Below are 21,279 nucleotides of genomic sequence, written 5' to 3' on the forward strand. Positions count from 1 at the left end.
GAAATTTAACAACACTTAGTAAAATTCGAGCACATTTTATACTTGGTTGGTTATTTGTCATTACTCAATATTTAACAAGAACTCAATAAGAAAAGAGTTTGAGTAGGAAAATAATAAAGTGTGTGTTCGGCGGTAGCGTTTGAGCTAGTGCGCGGGTAGCGTTTTGACATAGTCAAGACGCTACTTGTAAAATTTGTAAGGGTTTGGCAATGTAGTGGTTTGGTAGCTTTTATCAAACGTTAAAATTAGTAGCGTTTAAGGTAGCGGGCAGCGTATGACAGATTTATAGTAAAGCTTTAAGTAATATTTCAACTTTTATTTTATTTTACAATATCAACCGCTACTTTTACCGAACACTCGTATTAGTTATCGTTACTTTGACAACTAACCGTTACCCGCTACTATTCACCGCTACCCGCTACTCAACCGCTAACGGTTAACCGCTACTTTTGCCGAACAGGGTCAGACTAATAGATAAAACTATTTATTTACTTTTCAAATATTTAAGTTGGTAAATACTTTTAAAAAAAAAAGGGAAAGTAGGTAAATACTTCGTATTACCTTAACAAGTGTTTATGGCCACCCGTTAAGAAGGTTCATTGTTCTTATAGGCTTGTGTGGTGAAAATATGTTGTAGTTCTTGCATTATCAAATACATTGGGTCACTTTTTGCCCTCTTCTTTTGGTGGTACGAAGTATGTGGGATGAATTTCAAGACATCTTATAATATGAAAATCGTTGTTTTAAAATAAAAGATCATTTCGTTTATACACGGAAAAGAAAAGTAGAGGGACAAATAAATCAAATACATAATTTTTTAGAAATGAATGATGTTCGAATCTCTAATATGTAATTTACGTACGCAAGTTTAAACCTTCACTTGTAATAAATGTCGACAAGAAGGCATCCTCTCCATTTTGGAAACAAATGAATTTTTTCTTTTTAAATCAAAATCAAGATTGTGAAAATGAACAAAATTAAGATCGCGAATGAAGGGAGGGGAAATTAAAAAGGGGCGGCGTGCCAAGGAATGCTTGTAACTAGACTTGTCAAAATCAATTTGTTCGAATCTCGGATAAAAAGGACCAAAAAAACACTAGGTGTTGATTTTTATTTTTGTGATTAGTGACCCGATTTTATCCAAACCCGAACAACCCAAGAAATAATGCTACAAAATTCGATTGAACCTTTAAGCACAACAAACACGTTGTTATTGTTTTTAATGTAATATAATTCTGAATTGAATTATACGTCATTTTATGGTGAACTTGACTACCTATAAACTTGTGTACGAAACTTGTATACGAAGTATGATATATAATTTGTTAACTTGTGGGAATATTTTTTATACTGAATTGTCAGTTTGTTATATTATTATGCAAACTGATGATAACAACCGAAATCGAAAGTTTTGGGTCATGAAAAAACATTTATTAACCTAAACCCTAATAAGCATGACTCTCACCATCTACCTCGGCATACCCTAAGGAGCATAACTAATATATGCCCAATATTTTCGAATTTAAGTCATTCTTTCATTTATTTCTGATAAGGAATGAGCAAATCATTCGTGTTACATCTGTGCATTAACTATCAAAGCTCAAGGTTATGTGCAAACAAGTCAGCAGGAGTGTTTGGAAATTCATTTTGTATTGCTTGAGCAAATGAATGGCAAATGACAATGCCTATTTATATGCCCTTATGTCACTACAAAATTATACTCTAGAATATTCTACTACCTACTTACAAATTAAAGAAGTCTCTACGCATTCTCTATAATTTCTCACTTCTGAAGGAACCTCTACATACAAGGAGGCTTTTATTTACACAATATGGACATGCGAGTTCCAGAGTATCTAGGCACATCCTCGTCTAGAAGTTTAGAACCTTCAACTCAAAATAAACTAGAATGTCCAGAAGACAACTCTAGAGTTTTCTAGAACCTTTGTTTACAGGTGGACATGGTGCACCGCCGAATAAAACCAACCCATGTTTACAGGCCTCAAACCGGAGACCATTATCATTATTGACCTCGTTATATAGTGGGATCCCAAGTTTCAGCCCAGTTAAAGCCCAATTAAAACATATATAACCCACTAAAAACTAAATGGGCGACTGGTATGACTCGTCCCATGAGTCCATGACCCACGATGTTGAGACGTCCGTGCCCATCAATGTAATGCGGTAGACTACTTGTGTCATGATAGGTGTGCACAGGTCCAAAATCGACCGGATCAGATCGGACCGACCAAAAACGGTTGGACCGGTGGACCAAAATTTTTAGAACTCACTGACCGAGGACCGAACCAAAAAATTCAGGTCCGGTCCGAATTTTGAACCGGCTTGGACCGGTTTTTTTTTTAATTTTTGCATTACAATCTTAAACTCAATTTTTGACATATCCCCAAGACCCCAACTAGTGAACGAAGAGGAGAAAGGAAAAAAAAGAAGATACTTACAGGTTTCGAATTCGCCTCCATCCCTCATCGAGCCGGTTCCCTGGTGGTGGTGGCGACAATATCCGGCGATTAGAATTGGTGGTGGTGGCAACTTTCCACAATTGCTAGAAGGTGAGCTTTTTGGTCTAATTTTTTGCGTTTACTGTGAAAAAAATTATGTTTAGTACCTCAACAATTACCTCTTTTATGAACCAAGGATTCAGTTTGTGTTTGCCCTGGATGTTTGATTGAATTATCTGTTTGAACTCTCGATTTCAGATATAAAAATTGACAAATTTTAATTGGAGTAGTTGAAGAATTTAGGTTGTGCTATTGGACATTTGCTATGCTCTATGATTCAAAACTAGGTTGCGTAAAAATTAGGTTGTGATTGAATGTTAAAATTGGTCAGTATGGGTTTGATTAGTTTGAATTGTGTAAAAATTAGGTTGTGATTGAATGTTAAAATTGGTCAGTATGGGTTTCATTAGTTTGAAATGTGTAAAAATAGGTTGTGATTGAATGTTAAAATTGGTAAGTATGGGTTTGATTAGCTTGAATTGTGTAAAAGTAGGTTGTAATTTAACATTTTAATAACCTTCAGAATCTGCATTATTTTGGTTTATTTTGTTGCGAATATAATTGTGATGTTGGTGCCACTGATTCTATTGATCAGGGTAGTAAGCTTAGAATCAAATGTACGGCGATGGAGTCACCGATGATGTGGATAGAACTGCATTCCGAAGAGCCGAGAAGAAATATAAGCTCTACTATGATCAGAACTCTAGAAAGTACTCATCTTCTCTTATATCAATGGTTTAATGTGATTCTTTCGAGGCTGAAAGTTTTTATTTGATTGCCATTGTTTTAGGAAGAAGCAACCTAGATCAGTAGATTTAACTGAGGTGGTGGATTTCAAGTCAATCTTGGATACTTTCAATCAATCCGGTGAAACACCAAATGGTGTTCATGTAATTAAGGGGGACTTTGATTGTCCTGTTATCCGCCTTGTCAATCGCCCAGGTAAGAATCTCCGTATCTTATTGAAGCTTTGATGTGAGTAGTTGCTTAATGATGTTAATACTTTATTAGAAGAACTATTATAACAAAAGTTACACAAGTACTGCGTTCGAAATTTAGGAGTTGCTTCCTTGCTTGTAGTAGTTATTTTGGAGTACTAACTATTGTGATAACTAGTTATTAGGTACGTTCATAAGATCATTGCACATGCCATATATAACTATACTTTATAAATAATGACGGTGTTTACAAAGCTATAGCCTAATCGTGTGATAAAATTTGATGTTTACATTTATAAAGGATGTAATCCATAAAGAGTACAAGAAAATACACAAGCTTGCTGTATAATGGGTTAAAGTGGCTACAATATTCACTGTGCATTTCCCTTAGAATAGTCACAAAGAGCAAGGGTGAGAGACAACATTTCCTATATGCTACCGGGCCGCCACCACCTACCAGACCGGTATTACGGGGGGCCTTTCGTATAGAGCCAACCAGCCACGGTACTGAAGGCTGATACCCTAATCTCCGAGAGTGGATTTTAAGTTTCTAAACGTCACATTTTAAGGAGGATTCTACTATCCTAACAATCAGCCTAAGGCTTTGATTGAAACCGGATTTCTCCCACCACCATTGATGGTTCGTGTGAATACAACAATGTCAGGATCACTGGTTAGGAAAAGCTCGTCATAAACATCTTTCTTGTGATAAATACAAAATTGCAGAATGTTCCTTCCCTGATGTACATACACATCGAGGATGCTGATGAAATCTTCTAGATTATGAACATTCACATTCACATTCACCCGATTCTTGTTAGTTCCGTTAGCTACGTGAGTGGGAGTGTCGCGGACTAAGACTTCTTATCTCTGTTTCTCTGGCTGGCTCAGCACCATTAACAGTCAAGTTCTTGAATGGTGACACAACAGAGTGCCGGGAGCCCATTGTGCAACACAAGAAACAAACCTGAAAGATCATAAGAATATCAAATTGTGAAGTAAGTTTGATAAAGTCTAATTAGCACGACACGCAAGTGAAACGCCAAAAAGTCGTTCATGATGAACCATAATAAGTCCAATCAAAATCATTGTTCACATTGTAGCAAAATTAACAACTACAAGAACAACAAAAGCTACTATTGCTTTTTGGAGTTTCTTAGACCTTATTGCTTGATGACTAGCATTTCACAGTGGAAACTTATGAGAAGCATCATACTGATTACTGAATATAAAACCTGCTTGTACTCGTGATTAGAAATTTGTCACCTGAAAACTAGTTGATCTTTCTACTGCAGGCTTTTACTTTATTCCTGGAGCATTGACCGTGGAGCAGCAGTGTCAATGGATAAGGGAAAGCTTGATGAGCTTCCCACAACCTCCGAATCGGACAAACCATAATGCACATTATGGTCCTATACAAGATTTGTTCGCTGCAGCTGGAGAAGAGAAAATTCTAGTTGAAGATGAACATTCACCCAAAGAATCAGAGTCATTGAGCAACGGGCATCCTCGGAGATGGAAATTTTGCGATAAGAAGGGAAATGTTTCCTTGAAGGGATACGGTGGCAATTCAATTTTGGCATCGGTGCTTCTACGGAAGTTGCGGTGGAGTACACTTGGGTTGCAGTTTGAGTGGTCAAAGGTAATATTCATGCCTTTCGATTCAGCTTGGAGTATGGCATATTAGTCACATTTTTAGCTGAAAAAAAAAACTTGAGGGTTGTGTTTCCTAACAAATATATTCTCATGGTACAGCGTAACTATGATGTTTCACTACCACATAACAAAATTCCGGATGAACTTTGCCAACTGGTTAAGAGGTTGGCTATGCCTGCTATGCCAGCAGGGGATGATTTCAAGCCTGAAGCTGCTATAGTCAATTACTTTGCATCAGGTATCAAGAAATACGTTTACAGCCCGTTTGGTATCCGGTGATAAACGGTGGGTATGGGAAGAAATCTAAGTGTTATTTGGCAAGAAAATAACATCATGATGTCCAATTGTCCATGGTAATGAAATTTTGTCTCAAACTTGGTGTTTTTCTCATAAACTTGCATTCCCCAAATGGTAATGGATGGTAATGTAAATTTATAAAGAAAAAGGGATAATTTTGAGTGAACTATCATTACCATGAGAATGATTATTGATTTTCCTTACAAATTTACATACAAAATCATTCCCATTGACACCATTTATGTCCGGTTACCAAACTGGCCGTTTCCGTTCATTATTTTTTGCAGCGAGTCTAATTCTCAAATTGCTGTCAATTGGATGGTGTTTGATTCTGAGACCGCCTGGTTTTCTACTTTTCAGGTGATACCCTTGGCGGTCACCTTGATGACATGGAATTAGACTGGAGTAAACCTATAGTAAGCATGAGGTACAATGCTACACATCTCTTTTTCTTCTGCTTTAGCTATTTTTTCTGAAAACAAATTACAATAGCAGCGAGTTGAACCTTCTACTTTCACTTGTTTTCTCAGTTTGGGTTGTAAAGCAATATTTCTTCTTGGAGGAAAGTCTAGAGATGACGAACCCTTGGCCATGTTTCTACGTAGTGGGGATGTTGTACTGATGGCGGGAGAAGCTAGGGAGTGCTTTCATGGTAAGCATCACAACCTCTCTCCCATTTCGGCAATCTTTATGAAATACTTCCTCCGTTCCTTAAATATTGCACCATGGTTGACTTTATGCTTCCCAATGCATACTTTGACTCTTAATATCTCGAATTATGTATAAGTAAAAATTATATTTAGAAAATATATATCGATACGAATATAACAAGATTTCACATGACTACAATTTTTCTTAGATAGGAATCACAAAAAATAACACAAAGTCTAGTGTGAATAGTAAGATGGTGCGATATTTATGGAACGGTACTTGTTTTATTTGTATAAGTGAACTTTCAGATGACTTGAAATCTTTAGCCATTTCACATAGTGCTCCCTCCTAAAATCTTCATGGTGTATCATCTTCAACTATCTAACCACTGAACTTCATCTTCATCTTGAAATGTGGCAGGGGTACCCCGCATCTTCACTGACAGTGAACACTCAGAAATTGCATCGTTGGAGAAGCACCTCTCAACCGAATATGACCGTTGTTTCTTGGATTACATCACGTCTTCAAGAATCAACATCAATATCAGACAAGTCTTTTAAGTTTTATCCATCGTCCATATATTTTACTTCACTGTTTGAGCAATCATGAACGCCACCAAGAGAGACTGATATACAGCAAAATCCTTTCTGAACTGAAGGTTGCGAATTTGCCTGACGATGCATGAAGAATGTAGATAAAACAAACTCGCTCTTCGATCTGCATAAGAACTTCCCGAAGAATGTAGTAGCGTCCGCAACTCTGTAAGCTTCAATGTAGTAAGTAGTAAAGGGTTCGGTATTGATCAAAGGCAAAGTGAACAGGATACCCTCCAGTAATTGGAAGTTATGTAATACAGTTTATCTTCTTTTATTCTGGAATTTCCTCCTCTAACTGGACAGAATACGGTGCATTCAAAGAGCTTGGACGTCGACTCGTTGATATTAACATCTAGCAGTAGTAAGATTAGCAACACAATTGTTCGAATTTGTGTTTTTTTTGGTTTTTTGGTAATCTCAGAGTTGATTCGGTGTAAACAGGATAATGGCTTTTGTTTAGTAATGGGATACTGATCAATTTTGAGAGTATAATTATCTGTTTCATATTTTCATCTCGTTTTCGCATTCTTTTTAAAATTTTACTCTGTATCTGATATGGAGTTGAAGTAAAACTGAATGTACAAGAAGTTGGTTAGAATATTATTTGTTCCTCAGTGTGATTTAAGGTTGCGGAACAGCTGAAACCTAAAAGAGGAAAAATATAAAAAAATTGGATTTTGTGTCCAGAGTGGGATTTGAACCCACGCCCTTTCGGACCAGAACCTTAATCTGGCGCCTTAGACCAACTCGGCCATCTGAACTTGTGTGACATTTTGATACTGTAATATTACTTTGCTTTTTGTTAAAGGTTCGTATAACTTTACGCAGTTGGAATAAGAAAGTACTTCGATTAATTTGAATGTATACGACCATAAATCTTGATATACACACATAGATTATTATTTTTGAGCAAAAAAAAGGATTTCAATCAACTTTTATTCTCTGTGAGGTTAGGAAGAAATTATGTACGGAGTATAGTATAAGACACAGAGTACAAAGCATAATAAAATATGTTGTACTGTATAAAATAGGGATACAGAGTACAAAGCAAACTAAAAAATGTTGTAATGTGATACAGAGTTATAAATTTTTTAAAATTGTTCCGATGCTTATGACTATTAGGCCTTAATTATAGTCAAATTTTCCATAGCTTAAACAAACCTTATGCCAAAAAATTATACATATCAAACTCTTTTAGTGTTATCCTATAAACTTAACCTCTATACAGAGTATCACGTTTCGTTTATAAGACATTCAAAATATGTATTATTTTTGAACTGGAAAGGCTTTTGGCTTCATTTCTAAAACTAAAAGCTACTCGAAATACCATATTTTCGGTAGAATAGAATAGTGCGTTGTTCTCCGTCATCCGATATATACTTTTCTTAAAACATCATGCATATCGTATAGGCTAAAAATTTGGTACGTCGGTATGTAGTATGAGTATTCTAAACAGAGAAGGCTTCAAGCTTCATTTCGAAAACGAAAAACTACTCAAATACCATATTTCCAGTAGAATTGAACCTCTACTCAAATACCATATTTCCAGTAGAATTGAACCTCAAGACGCAGTGCGTTGTTCTCATTGATCCAATATTTTGTTTTTTTAGACATTATGTGCATCGTATGTACTAATTAGACTTGGTCAACTATAATCTGACCCGTTGGCCCGGCCCGACACCAAAAAAATGCGAATTTGAATAGCCAAAAATATGCATTTTGACTTTTGAGATCAAAATCCGTGACCGATCCGAAAAAACCCATTTCGACCCATAAATCCACACCAAATTTATAATTGGGCATGACTTTTGTGTTAAACTCTACCCGAATTTTGATCATCTCTTGTAAATTTAGTACGTCTTAGAAGCAAAGTCGTTCCCGACACGTGGGTTTGGAATTCCCATCTTTTTGGATAAACCGGAAATTATTTTTCAAAAATTGCACGTATAAATATGTGAGAGAAAAATGCAACCGCAGAAAAACAAAAAGGCCAAAAAAAAAATAAAAAAAAAATCAAACAAGAGAAATAAAGCTTTAGCAGAATTCCAGTGAAAGAGGCAAAACGTCGAACACATGGCGTGCAGAATGGTGCTGCGAACTATGATCTCTACAGAGCCATGGTTGCTGCCGAGCTCTTCGAACCGGTTTCCTCCCTGTGGGCCATTGAAGTCCCAACATCAGAAAATGGGTTCGAGTTATCGGGTCACCCGAACCCATAACATCCACTTCCATCGGCTTAGTTGTTCTTCCCAGGATGACCAGGGCCCACCTCAAGAAGCTGTGCTTAAAGCCATTTCAGGTATGATTCTTATCTTTAAGTTTCTGGGTCTTTGATTTTTTGAAGTGGGTTTTCGTAATTTAATTTCTTGATTGGATTGCTTTTTCTGGGGTTTGTGGGGGTTTATATGATTGATGGTATGTGAAAGTTTGTTAATTTTGTTTGTTTGATAGTTTAATTATGTTTTGTGCCTGTTAATGTAGTTTATTTTCATGGAAATAGGATGCAAAGGACATTACTTTAAGTCTTTTACTTTTAGTGGTAGTCTAGCTTATTGAAAAATTTTCCTTATTGCAAAAATTTCCTTTGTTTGCAAGACTCGTCATTTCACTTCAAGTACCCGTGTAAGATCTTTGGCATAGGATATTGACACTTGAGTGTTGATTTTGGAACAAATGCATGGAATTTTTCATAAGTAGCTAGCTGTGAATCTTGTGACACTTGGACATATGATATGATATGAACACCTAAGTTGGAGTGACATTGAAAATTTGTGAAGGTTCTACAGGGAAGTTTGCTGGGACAAAACTATAATGATCACCCAATAGATTGTTAGATTTTGGTTTAGTACTGCATTAATGCTAGTCTGGTACACTAATACAAGATAAATCAACCAGTTGAATACTCCCTCCGTCCCGGAATACTCGACCCAGTTTGACCGGCACAGAATTTAAGGAACTTGAATTGACTTATTTAATTTAATAGGTAGTAGTTGATAGTGGGGTATTATTTTAATGTAGTTAGTGGGAGGTGGGTTAAGAGGTGGGGTTGGTGGAGAGTAGGGGTTGAAACTTTAAATATTTTTTGTATGGAGTAGGGGGTAGGTGGGTTAATATGGGTGGAGTGAGAAATAATATAATATTGTTAGAATATTTCCATTTTTAGAAACAGGTCAAGTATTAAGGGACGGCCCGATAAGGAAAATAGGTCAAGTATTCCGGGACGGAGGGAGTAGTTTTTTATTTAGGTTAACCAATTGTGCCAATATGGTATAACTCAGGTAATCTGTTGAGTGATTATGTAATAGGGCATTGGTTTAATGGTTATATGTTTTGGTATGGGATTTGGACAGCTATTTCTCGTTCTAATAGTCGCCAATAACGGCTATAACTCTATAAGTATATATTTATGAACTTTTGTTATTTTGGTTTGCATTCTCTGTGAGGTTGTAACTGATTTGAGCATGGTTACGTGTATTCTTCTTCGTGTTTGTTTCAGAAGTTTCAAAGACAGAAGGAAGGGTTGGACAAACTACAAATGTCGTTATTGGAGGGACAATAGCAGGAGATTCTACTGATGAATGGCTGGATTTGGATCAAAAGGCATGTTTTTACTGATTTTCTTCTTTCTTTTTCCAATGTATAACAAGACAAATTGAGAAATCATGACCATAGGATGATGTTATGATGCAAGATGGAGTTATTCTGCTTGCTTTTGTACTTATTTTGATTATGGAATTATATTAAAGCTGATCATGTGGTTGTTCATTTTGTATGTTAGGTGAATTCGTACCCTACGGTTAGAGGATTTACAGCAATTGGAACTGGTGGTGATGACTTTGTAAATTCTATGGTTGTTGCTGTTGAATCAGTTCTTCAACAACCCATCCCTGAGGTAAATCTTACTAATCAATCAGCACCTCACTGTTAGCAGATTAACTAACAGCTCAGAGACAATGCAATGGTTTCCAGAGGAATGGTTGATGAATACTTATATGGTGTGCTTTGTTATGGTCGTACATGTGCGTCTAGAGTAGTGTTTACGAGGGAAAATGTGCCATCATAATTCATATGAAGATATTACCTTGGCCCTCTGCATATAAGGTTAACAATTTCATTATGCACCTGTTAAAGGTTGAGGAGGCATGTAATTCTGATATGTTACTGAAGCCTTGGTGACAAACTGACAAGTACCGATGAGTATTGTGTACTTTCTTAATCAACATTTTCTTAATAATAGTGGAACTTGGTTGGGCAGCATCTCTTCAAAAAAAAAATTCTTCTTCTTTTCACATACCCTATGATGCTTACAAAAATGTGAAGTTTCTTTCAACATAATAGTTAGATCCTTTGAATTTTTGGAGTTGGAGGTCTTAAATAAGAATTTATCCCTTTAAGAGCTAAGTTGGATAAAGGGGAAAAGTGAAAGTGCGAAAATTCTGATACTTTGGGCAGCTTGGGTGGGAGTTAATACTCTTATGGAGTAATCTATTCCCCTGAAAATGAGAGTTATCACACCTCCAGGCAAAGGTCCCTCGCTCCTTGCTGTGTCTCTCCTCTCCCTCGGTCTCTCTCGTAATGTCACCGTTATCCAGATTTCCACAGCCATCCACCGCGCCCCTCTCCAGTTAATCTTCTCCATCCACCATCTCACCGGTCATCATCAACCACAACCAAATCAGAGGAGAGATAAGACCTAAAATTGAATCTAAAGTATAACTGGTGTTATAACCTTTTATTGAAGGAGGGTAATCTGGCAAGATAGTAGAGGAAGGATGGGGACTTGCGGAGGGTATTCAATTGCAGTAATGATACCCAACATGTGAAACCCTAAGTGGTTTGCCATTATTATGCATCTAATAATGAGAAATTACTTAACTAGGGCACATTGCTTGTAACTCGTAACCTTATAATCGATCTAAACCCATAAACAGTTGACTAGTGTGCTGACATAGGACTATAAGAGGCCTAACGGTGAGAGTGGAGAAGGGACGGGGGGTGAGAAAGTGCATTTGGAAATCAACTCTGTTGTCTTTACTGGCTTGTGGAGTTGTTTGCGGGAAGCTAGGCGTTCCCCCGCTCCCATGTTCCTTAGAAGCTTTGCCTTTGTCTCTCTATCTATCTCTTTTGGTATGCATGTGTTATGTAAGACCAATTCCAGACCTGACCGACCAAAATGACACTTATATGTTGCAAGTCATATCAAATGTATACTGCTAAAGACATGTCACATTTTCCATATCAATTTTGTGCCTGTGGTAACTGATACCGGCACAACTGCAGACTTTAGTTCCTCCAGAGGTGTGGCATATAAATGTATGATGCCTAGTGACAGCATGATGTTTCCTTTGGTGTGATGTTTTTGAACTTTTTTGGGGACTATTAGTTCATGTATTCGAATTTTACCATTCTTAGGATTTTTTTTCCTCCGAGTTCTTCCATTATGATGACCACATAGCACAAAATTTCTATGAAAAATTGGGATCGGATGCACATCTCTATTCTAGATTAAAGATAAAATGGGCAAACATATTACCAAGGGCAAACATATGAGGCCTAAAAAGTAAGGACAGACAAGAAAAGATAATGGTAAGAAACAGGGTATCCCATACCTAAAGGCTACTCTATAATTCGTTAGTTGGTGAATTGATTTGTAGCCTGTAGGAAGAAAGAGGTTTAATAGAATGAATCACATTTACCACAAAACTATACTATACGCTATACCCGTTACAGATGAGTTATTGTACCGAGGTAGAACTTTTATCAAGCATATTGGGCGTTATCTAGAGAGGATTAATAACGAAAATTGGAGTTGGAGTTTTAGGTAGTATGTTTTAATAGAAAATATGGTGTGAAGGCATTGTTGACTGCTGCTGTTTTCAAGATTGCTTACTATCTTGATATCTTCCAATGGGTTGGACAGGATCAAGCCATTCGTAGTTCTAAAAGATAATAGAGATGCTAATCTTGAAGAAGCCCCTAGCAATAAACACGCATTAATGAATGCCAAAATTATTAGAAGTGCTAGACAATCCACATCTATAAGATTAACCTAGACATGCTGAAGCTAAAGCTTATAAAAGGTTGGTACATACAGAATCCATTGCGACTTCCGAAGATTTTCCAGATATTTTAAAATGGAGCCATCTGTTATCACCTTTGCATACTTCTTTCTGTTGATATTTGTTTGATTAAAATTTTCTCGTTCCCTTTAGAATAAGAAGTTATGTAAAATTTTCTCGCTACACAGTCCTCTGCGCATTATGGGGAGCCACACATACCAGCAACTCAAACTAATGGTAATGAAATGATAGTGGTTGTTCATTGGTAAACCCTCATACTGCACGTACCATGCACAGACCCCCATGGTGCCATGGTGGTTGACATTTGATCGTTTGGTGGGGTTTTTTTAGATAAGGAAAGAGAACCGAGTTAACCCCATCATCTTCTATTTTCTTGGTTGTGGGATAAGAAAGAGAGAGGGAAGGAGGTCAGTGGTAAACCAGTGTGGGATGGGATTTCCCATTGACGTGAGAGAGAACGAGATGGTTATGATGAGTTGATGGTGTAAGAGCAATGGATAAATGCATTCATGCTATTAGTTTTGGAGATGGTTGGAGGCGGTGTAATTATTTTATTCAACTAAACAAGAATAGGTGAGTGGAGATAGTTGTATTTTATCCCCTCCCAACCAAAATATATGGGGTAACTTGAAGTCTTTCTTTTCCATTATGCTCTTTTCTCTTTTTGATTCTTTTCCATGTCCTTCACTCGAATCGCATGGTTATAATGAATATTACTTTCTTTATCACAGTGTAACAATTATCATTGTTGTTGACATTAGGATTTAGGAAGACCAGCAGTCCAGACTAACGTACCAAATTTGATTCTATTGAAGTTTCTTAAGCCGTTCCAATCTGTTTTCTGACTTTCCATTGTTTCTCGTAGTCCTTGATAACTTAAATGGTTATGCTGAATTATTGTTTCAGATCACTAATATGGGTAATGTGAGGAAAATTGTCAACTATAACATGCAAGTGAATGGGTTATCTTAGAGACTTCTAAAAGTCTTGTGTGCTTAGGGCAGTTGTTTTAAGCTGAGCAGTATTGTTTTTTTTTTAAAACACCCATTAGTTTTCGTTACGTAGGAATACAAACCATTGTTTGTTCACATTAGAACATACATTCTTTAGGAAGGTGTCATTTCATATCATGATTCCCAGGGGAAAGACCTAGTGAGCAGTGTTGGGGCTACAATGACGTCGTGACTTCGGGGACCTGTGCAGATTATCAAAGTGAGGCCCTCATTTAATTAGAAAAAGGAAAGAGAATAAAATAAAATGGATTTGTTAAGAATTGAACCCAAGACCTTGGATATTATACAATAAGGCCTTAACCACTACTCCCAAGTTCATGCATGTACGTACTCCTGCCAGTCCTGGTGAATTTTGGTGTTCTGTCGAGCTTTCATTCTTTAATATGCTATCAAGCTTGCATAATTTAGTCGAACACGTAGAAATGTCTAGTCTAGCCGAGTAGCCGCAGTAGGCCTTAAATCAATTTGAGTTGATATTAGAATGTGCACCACTTTTGAGTACTCGGTCTCTAGAGTCTAGCATCTACATACATCTTATTTGATTACACACTATAGGGAGAATAAACTGAATTGCCTATACTCTAGGATATTTTCAGTCTGATAATGTCTGATAATATTAACAGTATCCTAATCTCTAAGGTCCATACTCCCTACCTTTATTCGCCACCCCCCTTATGCTTCTTGTGAGAGTTAATATTCCCATATCTCTTTTCTATCGACAATAGCTGATAGCTTGAAGCTTAAAGTTTTTTTCCGTTTCAAATGCTCAGTCTGTTAAGAGTCTTCAGACAGATCACTTTTAACTTTTTAAGGGCATGTTTTAGCCGTGTCTTTCTGAGTTTTGACTCTAATGCTGTAAAATAAGGGAGAAGGCTGATCTTTTGTGCCGTATCCAGATCAATTTTGTGCCTGTGGTACGGCACAACCAGGGGTAGACTTTAGTTCCTCCGAACTCCAAAGCCTCTTCTTGCGTGTTGCATATAAATGTATGATGTCTATTTTCCTGTGGTGTAATGCTTTTGAACTTCTTTTTTCTGGGGGGATTACTAGTTCATGTATTCGAACTTGACCACTCTTAGGAGTTCTTTTTCCTCTGAGTTCTTCCATTATGATGACCACGTAACACAAAACTTCAATGGGAAATCGGGAATGGATGCACATCTCTGTCCCAGTTTAAAGATAAAATGGGATATTATTTGTCAGACAAAACCTCAATAAAAGACATGCAGTTGAACAGGAAACCTAATATCAAGTACTCCATATGAGGCCTAAAAAGTAAGAAGGATAGAAGAGAAAAGACTGTGCGGAGAAAGGTTTAATAGAATGAATCAGACATTTACCACTAAACTCTATTATACCCAATACAGTTTGATCATTGTATTGAAGTAGAACTTTCGTCAAACATATTGATCATGATCTAGAGGGAATTAATAATAAAAAATTGAGTTTTGGTGTTTTAGGAAACTTATTATGTCATCTTCTATTTTCTTTGTTGCGGGATAAGAGAGCGAGAGCGAAAGAGAGAGATGTCAACAGATAGGAAGAACGAGCAGTGGCCGTGAAATAGGGAAGGAGGTCAACGGTAAACCAGATGATTATGATGAGTTAGATGGTGGCAAGAGTGATGGATAAATGCATATATGCCATTAGTAAGACTATAACTAATATACCAAATTTGATTCTATTGAAGCTTCATAAGTGATTCCAACGTGCTTGCTGAATAGTCTGTGCTGAATTATTGTTTCAGAACACTAATATGGGAAATGTGAAGAAATCGTCAACTGTAATATGGGAAAGACCTAGTGACTAATTACTGTGATAAGTCACAACACAACTCCCAACTTCCACATTCATGTACTTGTGCCAGTCCCTGTGAATTTTGGTATTTTAATATGCTACAAAGCTTGCATAAATTAGTCGAACAAGCAAAAATCTCTAGCAGATACTCCGTAGTTAGCTAAACTTAAAGTTGTTTTGATTTCAGATGCTCACTTTTAAGAGCATGTTTTAACAGTGTCTTTCTGAGTTTCGATTCTAATGCTGTAAAATAAGGGAGAACCGGAGAAGGCATGTTGGGTTTAAGTTTAAAATTGTTTAGATGTGGTTTTACCAACGATGATTTGTGTTGTGATCTTGTAGATGAACAAGGGTCCTTGCTGTTCTACCATCTATTTAGTATTTACTACTAATTCTACTGAAAATGCTTCTAAACTAATTATGTGATTTCTCATTGAATAAAGGGACAAGTAAAGCAGAAAATGTCATCAAGGGGCAAGTATGTATCTGTTAATATTGGACCTGTGCAAGTCATGTCTAGCGAACAGGTTTCTCTTCCTCTCTTCTTCGTTCTAACATGAATTACTGCATGAAATTACTCTTCTTCTTCGTTCTAACATGAATTACTGCATGAACTACTCTTGTTCTTCGTTCTAACATGAATTACTGCATGAAATTACTCTTGTTCTTCATTCTAACATGAATTACTGCATGAAATTACTCTTGTTCTTCATTCTAACATGAATTACTGCATGAAATTACTCTTGTTCTTCGTTCTAACATGAATTACTGCATGAAATTACTCTTCTTCTTCGTTCTAACATGAATTACTGCATGAAATTACTCTTCTTCGTTCTAACATGAATTATTGCTGATGATTGATTTATACAGGTGCAAGCAGTGTACAACGCCATGCGAAGGGATGATCGGATGAAGTACTTCCTTTAGGTTAGATTTTGTTCCTTTTTTGATAAATTAGATAATCCCCCATTTGTTCTTCAGCTCATGTAAAGTGTAGTAATATGTTGTAACATGTAATAGACTTCTGCGATGTATATTGCTGCAACCAAACACATTGCCTGCCTTTGCATTGTTTTTTCTTTCACATTATCTGACCACGTAACTAACTAGTCTCGTAGCTATATAGTCTTATTCACTATTTTCAGAAAACTAATACCGTGGGCCTGCCGAGCCTATGGACCATGGGATTGATTGAGCATGGCCCGCGCCAAGCCCACTCTGCATCATGTTGGGCCGGGCCAAAAAGTTCAAATCAAGGTCCGATCCAAGCACTTTGTCGAGTCGTGTCGTGGTTTTTCCAAAAAAAAAATGCGGCCTAGACCCGCCCATGACTTCGTGCTCGTGTTGGTCCGGCTTTTGTGTGCCCGTGTCAGGACGGACTTTTTTCGTGCTGGGTTGGGTTGGGCCTTGGGTCGGCCTAGCCCACAACCATCTTTACTTCGCATAAGTCCTCAAATAATGCTATACGAAGACCCTCTGAAACCGCCTAATGAAGAAAATCCAACACCAAAAGCTCGTGGATGACCTTAAACGATAATTTAAAAACTATCATCATAACTTACCGTCACATTACTTGTTAGTTTTAAAAACTATTATCAATACTTACCGTTCTTAAAATCTTGTGAATGGCCTCGAATGATAAGTTAACATAAAATGGAGGGAGTTTATCATTGTATTACTCCGTATGTTTATTTGGTAAAGAAGCTATGATGTCCCTTTTAGTTAATGATAATTTTTTTGTTGGTGTTAGCACCCGGCGGTTCACCCTTATGGTGAATCCGGAATCGGGGTGATTCTGGGTGGTTAGATTCCAGTCCCCTTCTAATTGTTGCTGCGGGGATCGAACACGGGTTCTTCTTACCAAGTGCAGCCACAATCACTACTGAACCAACAAGCACTAGTTAATGATAATGAAAATGAAGGGAAAAGACTAATAATTGATAATTAAATTGTACATTTTGTAAATATGGACTGATTCAAACTCCAAAGTCTTTAACGTGCAACGAATATGGGACAAATGTGTCATAGAAGGATGTAATATAACGCACATATATCTAAAACTATAGTATTATTGATTGATTCAAACTTCAAAGTCGAACAAGATGATGTTACTACAAATAGAATTATTAATTGATTTAAACTCCAACTTCTAAGCAACATTAGCTTGTGAGGATTGTTGCTTAGAAGTTTTAAATTGTGATTGTGAAAGATATTATTGACTACTCCCTTAGATCATTTTTATTTATTTTTTTGTTTGTAAATCTTATCATTATCACAACTAAAACAAATAATCTAAGTTATTTCAATAATGTAATAGAAAACATAGTCGTGCACGTTTTTGCTTGAATTCGTCACAATGAGTATTTAAAAAATATCAAAATATTCTCATCTTAATGAGTACTTTAATAATATCAGACTTTACTATCATGTAGTTAGAGATATTAATTATACAAAATATACATTGTCGAATGTGGTATAATAAAAAGGTAGATGTTTTAGGATCAAACAGAATAATATATTAGTCCCTAAATAAGGTGTATTATCATTAATATCAACCCATGACTTGCGAGAAGTTAAAAGGACTTGTAATTATCATACTTTTGTCTTTGAGAGGTTTATGACTTCAGTGCTTGTTTAGTTCAAGTAGAAATTTAGATCCTTTATCAACATCTTAAAAATTGGCATGCTCTTGTAAATTGACATGAAAATTGTGAATGCCAATGAGAGGGTGGGCAGGCGACTTCTCATGTCCCATGAGAATTGCAGTTTTCCAAAGAAGTCTCACATTCCACATTTCACTCATTTCGCAACATGATAATTGTGCAATTCCAAAAAAGTTGAAAGCTTGAAATCCCCCCTCTATTTGTTCTTGTTCATTAACCTCTTTATATATCACGAAATATTGCCTATAACAAAGAATCAAATTTTATTCAACAAACATGGTCACAACACGTATCATAGAAACTCAAAGTAATGATATCCAAGTATTACTAACTACTAACACATCTACTCTCGCAAAGTCGCAAGAACACATGAATTAACAAGTAGGAGTACTTTGTAATACTCTCTATTGTAATATACTCCATCAAATTGTATATCAATATTACTCCGTATCTCATTACACCCGAAAAGGGATTCAGATATACGCAATCTTACCATACGACTCCGACAAACAATAAACTATTTTATCAATCATATCAATCACCTAGCAAAATTTGGTGCTACTACTATTATTTGGAGGGATCTCAAAATGCCACAACCTCCCAACACCTCCAACTTTAAACTTCATACACAAAAACTCTTTAGCAAACTCTTTCTCAACTTTCCTATCCACATCATGTAAAAACACGTGAGTGTTCCCCACGCCCTTCCTCGCGCGTGCCATCACGGCGGCGGAAAATATCGCGGCCATCCTCCCTGGCGCGTCAGGGAAATACCCTCTAGGCGCGTCGATCATAATCACATCCCACTCCCTCTCATACACTTCTTCCGGTAAATTATCCAAGGCTAACCGACACTCCCGGTTTCCCTTTAAATAAGCCCGCCCAGGGAGACAATCAGGCTCACCCCGGTAACTCGCCAGTAACCGGTCAGCCTCCTTAAGGCGCGTGCGATACGGCACCGTTTTCGCGTTTAACGAAGGCGCGTCTTTTAAAACTGTGGTGACCCATTCGGGTGTTTCTTCAAGGAATAAGGTTGGCCCATTCGGGTTGAACGAAGCCCACATGAGCGAATCGTAGCCCAACCCGAATACCAAGAAATTGCAGGGAGAACGGTTACGGAGGACGTTGAATGATTGCGTGATCTCTTGGAAGGATTGTTGTGGGGTCACCTTTGACGTGGCGTAGTGTAGGATTGCCTGGAGTTGGATCGGCGTTGTTGGGGCGGAGGAGACGGTGGGGTTGGGGTTGCGAATGAGTAGATACGATGGCCAGTCACGGTGGCCGACGGTTAGAAATGCGGACATTAAGAAAGCTCCGGTGATGAAACTTATAAGTGCTACGACGGTTTGCCGCGGTCTGTCGGTGGTTGATCCGACGACGTCGTTTTCGCCCTTCATATTTACTTTTGAAAAATGAAAAATAAATAAAATGAAATTTGCTTTGTATTTTCTGATTTTCTCTCCCACTCTCACTCTCTGTGTCTTAAACCAGGGTGTTGGAGGATATATAAGAGGATGATGAAAATAAATAAATAAAGTCTATTTTGGAAAAAAAATTATTTTTATTTTTTAATTTGAAAAGAGGAAAGTGCTAGCGAGATATTAATAGTAACGTAATTAATTTTTTATGTGATTATGTTGGAGTTATAATAAAATTGAAAGGGACTATATCAAGAAAAATTAAATGTGAATAGTACGGATAAATTTAATTTAATTTTTTGTGGGGGTGGGGGGAACTTTGAAATCTTCTTTAAGGAAAGAATTTTATGAAATGTGAAGTAGAAAATTCTAACCAATGGCCATATTTGAAATTTGGACATATATGAAAGTAGAGAAAAGTAAAAGTGAGGAATAGATTTATATCGTATGAGAAAGTGAGTGGAAATTGTAAATATTGTGGGATAAGAAGGGTAAGGTAGTAAATTTTCATGTCAAAAAATAGAATAAAGCAAAGTGTAAATAACATTATGAAACGGACTAAAACGGAAAGTGTAAAGATCTTTTTGAAACGGAGGTAGTAGGTTGTAGTGTGACATTGAGGCATTGTGGTGTATTACTGTGACTATAGTGAGGTATTTGTATCGTTATAGTTGGTTGAATAGTTAACAATGATGTGCTAACTCCTATTTCGTATCGATTAGGAGGGTTGTTTGGTTTCCATCAAAATAATAGGTATGAGTTTTAAATCAGGAATCAAATCGTTATGGTATCCACCTTCACCTTGGGTTGCATAACCTCGTATCTCGTGGGTTTGATCAGACAGACATGGATATATATATACAAGTAGTTGAAATTCGATTTTGCACAATATTCAGTATTCATACCTCATATTGTACACTTAACTTAAAGTTGATAATGTCTACTATAATTAAGGGACAAAATAACTAAAAGAATTTATACAAGTTAATTCTTTAATTAGCCAAACATCAATGTAATAATGAATTTATTGCATTTCCTCATTTTGGACAATTGCTTGTAAGATCAAACAAACATTTTTGTATTGTGTCACTATCTTGATAAGAAGGGTATTCATTATTGAATACTTCTATCCAAAACATGCGGTGTTGCTTGGGATATGATTAGGCAAAGATTTTGAACTTAAGGCTTTGTTTGGACAGGAATTTTTGTAGTTATTGGGTAACGTTTACATAAGCCAAGACCATCTCCATCGATAAGTTGAAAGGTCGTGACAATTTATATATTTTACCATATTACATTTTTAATTACATGTGCTAGTCTTTCTCATTTCATTGTCAATTTCTAAAAGGAACGATCTTTGGAATTTTAAATCGGTCTTTTTTCACCATTGTTTTCGGTAGGCAAACCAAACTGTAGATTTTATGACAAATTATTATCGTGATCAATTTCCTACGCTTTATTGGTTTAAGTCTTACAAAAATTATTTGTTCACCTTTATTATTCGAGAGGATGAGTTAGATTGGTCTCATATATTATGAGTTAACATAATTCTAGAGTATTTCCTAATGAAAATAATAGTCAATTTCTAGGGAAAAATACATATTCACATTGTCCGAAGAATAAGTATATTTGATAAGAGAGCTAGAGGAAA

At 36.6% G+C, this 21,279-nt stretch overlaps 3 protein-coding genes and 1 non-coding gene across 5 annotated transcripts; 2 read left to right on the forward strand and 2 right to left on the reverse strand.

Moving 5' to 3' along the window:
* Nucleotides 1–2,406: 2,406 nt before the first annotated feature.
* LOC110794493 (alpha-ketoglutarate-dependent dioxygenase alkB) lies at nt 2,407–7,169 on the forward strand. Its single transcript, XM_021999476.2, has 8 exons — nt 2,407–2,570; nt 3,115–3,229; nt 3,310–3,461; nt 4,753–5,099; nt 5,213–5,351; nt 5,771–5,837; nt 5,941–6,062; nt 6,482–7,169. The coding sequence occupies exons 2-8, from the start codon at nt 3,135–3,137 to the stop codon at nt 6,619–6,621; spliced, it is 1,062 nt and encodes a 353-aa protein (XP_021855168.2). The 5' UTR covers nt 2,407–2,570; nt 3,115–3,134; the 3' UTR covers nt 6,622–7,169.
* A 168-nt stretch (nt 7,170–7,337) lies between these two features.
* TRNAL-AAG (transfer RNA leucine (anticodon AAG)) lies at nt 7,338–7,418 on the reverse strand. Its single transcript has one exon. It is a non-coding gene; the product is annotated as a tRNA-Leu (tRNA).
* A 1,202-nt stretch (nt 7,419–8,620) lies between these two features.
* LOC110794501 (uncharacterized) lies at nt 8,621–16,631 on the forward strand. 2 transcript variants are annotated; one of them, XM_021999488.2, is made up of 5 exons: nt 8,621–8,956; nt 10,157–10,257; nt 10,436–10,549; nt 15,991–16,074; nt 16,418–16,631. In XM_021999488.2, the coding sequence occupies exons 1-5, from the start codon at nt 8,731–8,733 to the stop codon at nt 16,472–16,474; spliced, it is 582 nt and encodes a 193-aa protein (XP_021855180.1). In that variant the 5' UTR covers nt 8,621–8,730; the 3' UTR covers nt 16,475–16,631. The 2 variants fall into 2 exon arrangements, with proteins under 2 accessions (XP_021855180.1, XP_021855174.1); XM_021999482.2 differs by having other exon boundaries at nt 8,623–8,956; nt 10,154–10,257.
* Nucleotides 16,632–18,449: 1,818 nt separating this feature from the next.
* LOC110794518 (probable methyltransferase At1g27930) lies at nt 18,450–19,758 on the reverse strand. Its single transcript, XM_021999496.2, has one exon. It carries the CDS (start codon nt 19,605–19,607, stop codon nt 18,753–18,755), a length of 855 nt encoding a protein of 284 aa, XP_021855188.1. The 5' UTR covers nt 19,608–19,758; the 3' UTR covers nt 18,450–18,752.
* Between the last annotated feature and the right edge of the window lie 1,521 nt (nt 19,759–21,279).

The sequence above is a fragment of the Spinacia oleracea genome, chromosome 1 (genome assembly GCF_020520425.1).
Source record: "Spinacia oleracea cultivar Varoflay chromosome 1, BTI_SOV_V1, whole genome shotgun sequence".
Classification (NCBI taxonomy): Eukaryota; Viridiplantae; Streptophyta; class Magnoliopsida; order Caryophyllales; family Amaranthaceae; genus Spinacia; species Spinacia oleracea.

Bases quoted from the DNA above. Each gene is read 5' to 3' on its own strand.
- LOC110794493 (XM_021999476.2), top strand. From the start codon at position 3,135: ATGTACGGCGATGGAGTCACCGATGATGTGGATAGAACTGCATTCCGA. The intron at 5,100-5,212 runs GTAATATTCATG...CTCATGGTACAG, and splicing joins TGCAGTTTGAGTGGTCAAAG to CGTAACTATGATGTTTCACT. The intron at 5,838-5,940 runs GTACAATGCTAC...TTGTTTTCTCAG, and splicing joins AAACCTATAGTAAGCATGAG to TTTGGGTTGTAAAGCAATAT.
- LOC110794501 (XM_021999482.2), top strand. From the start codon at position 8,731: ATGGCGTGCAGAATGGTGCTGCGAACTATGATCTCTACAGAGCCATGG. The intron at 8,957-10,153 runs GTATGATTCTTA...TGTTTGTTTCAG, and splicing joins TGTGCTTAAAGCCATTTCAG to AAGTTTCAAAGACAGAAGGA. The intron at 16,075-16,417 runs GTTTCTCTTCCT...TGATTTATACAG, and splicing joins AAGTCATGTCTAGCGAACAG to GTGCAAGCAGTGTACAACGC.
- LOC110794518 (XM_021999496.2), bottom strand. From the start codon at position 19,607: ATGAAGGGCGAAAACGACGTCGTCGGATCAACCACCGACAGACCGCGG.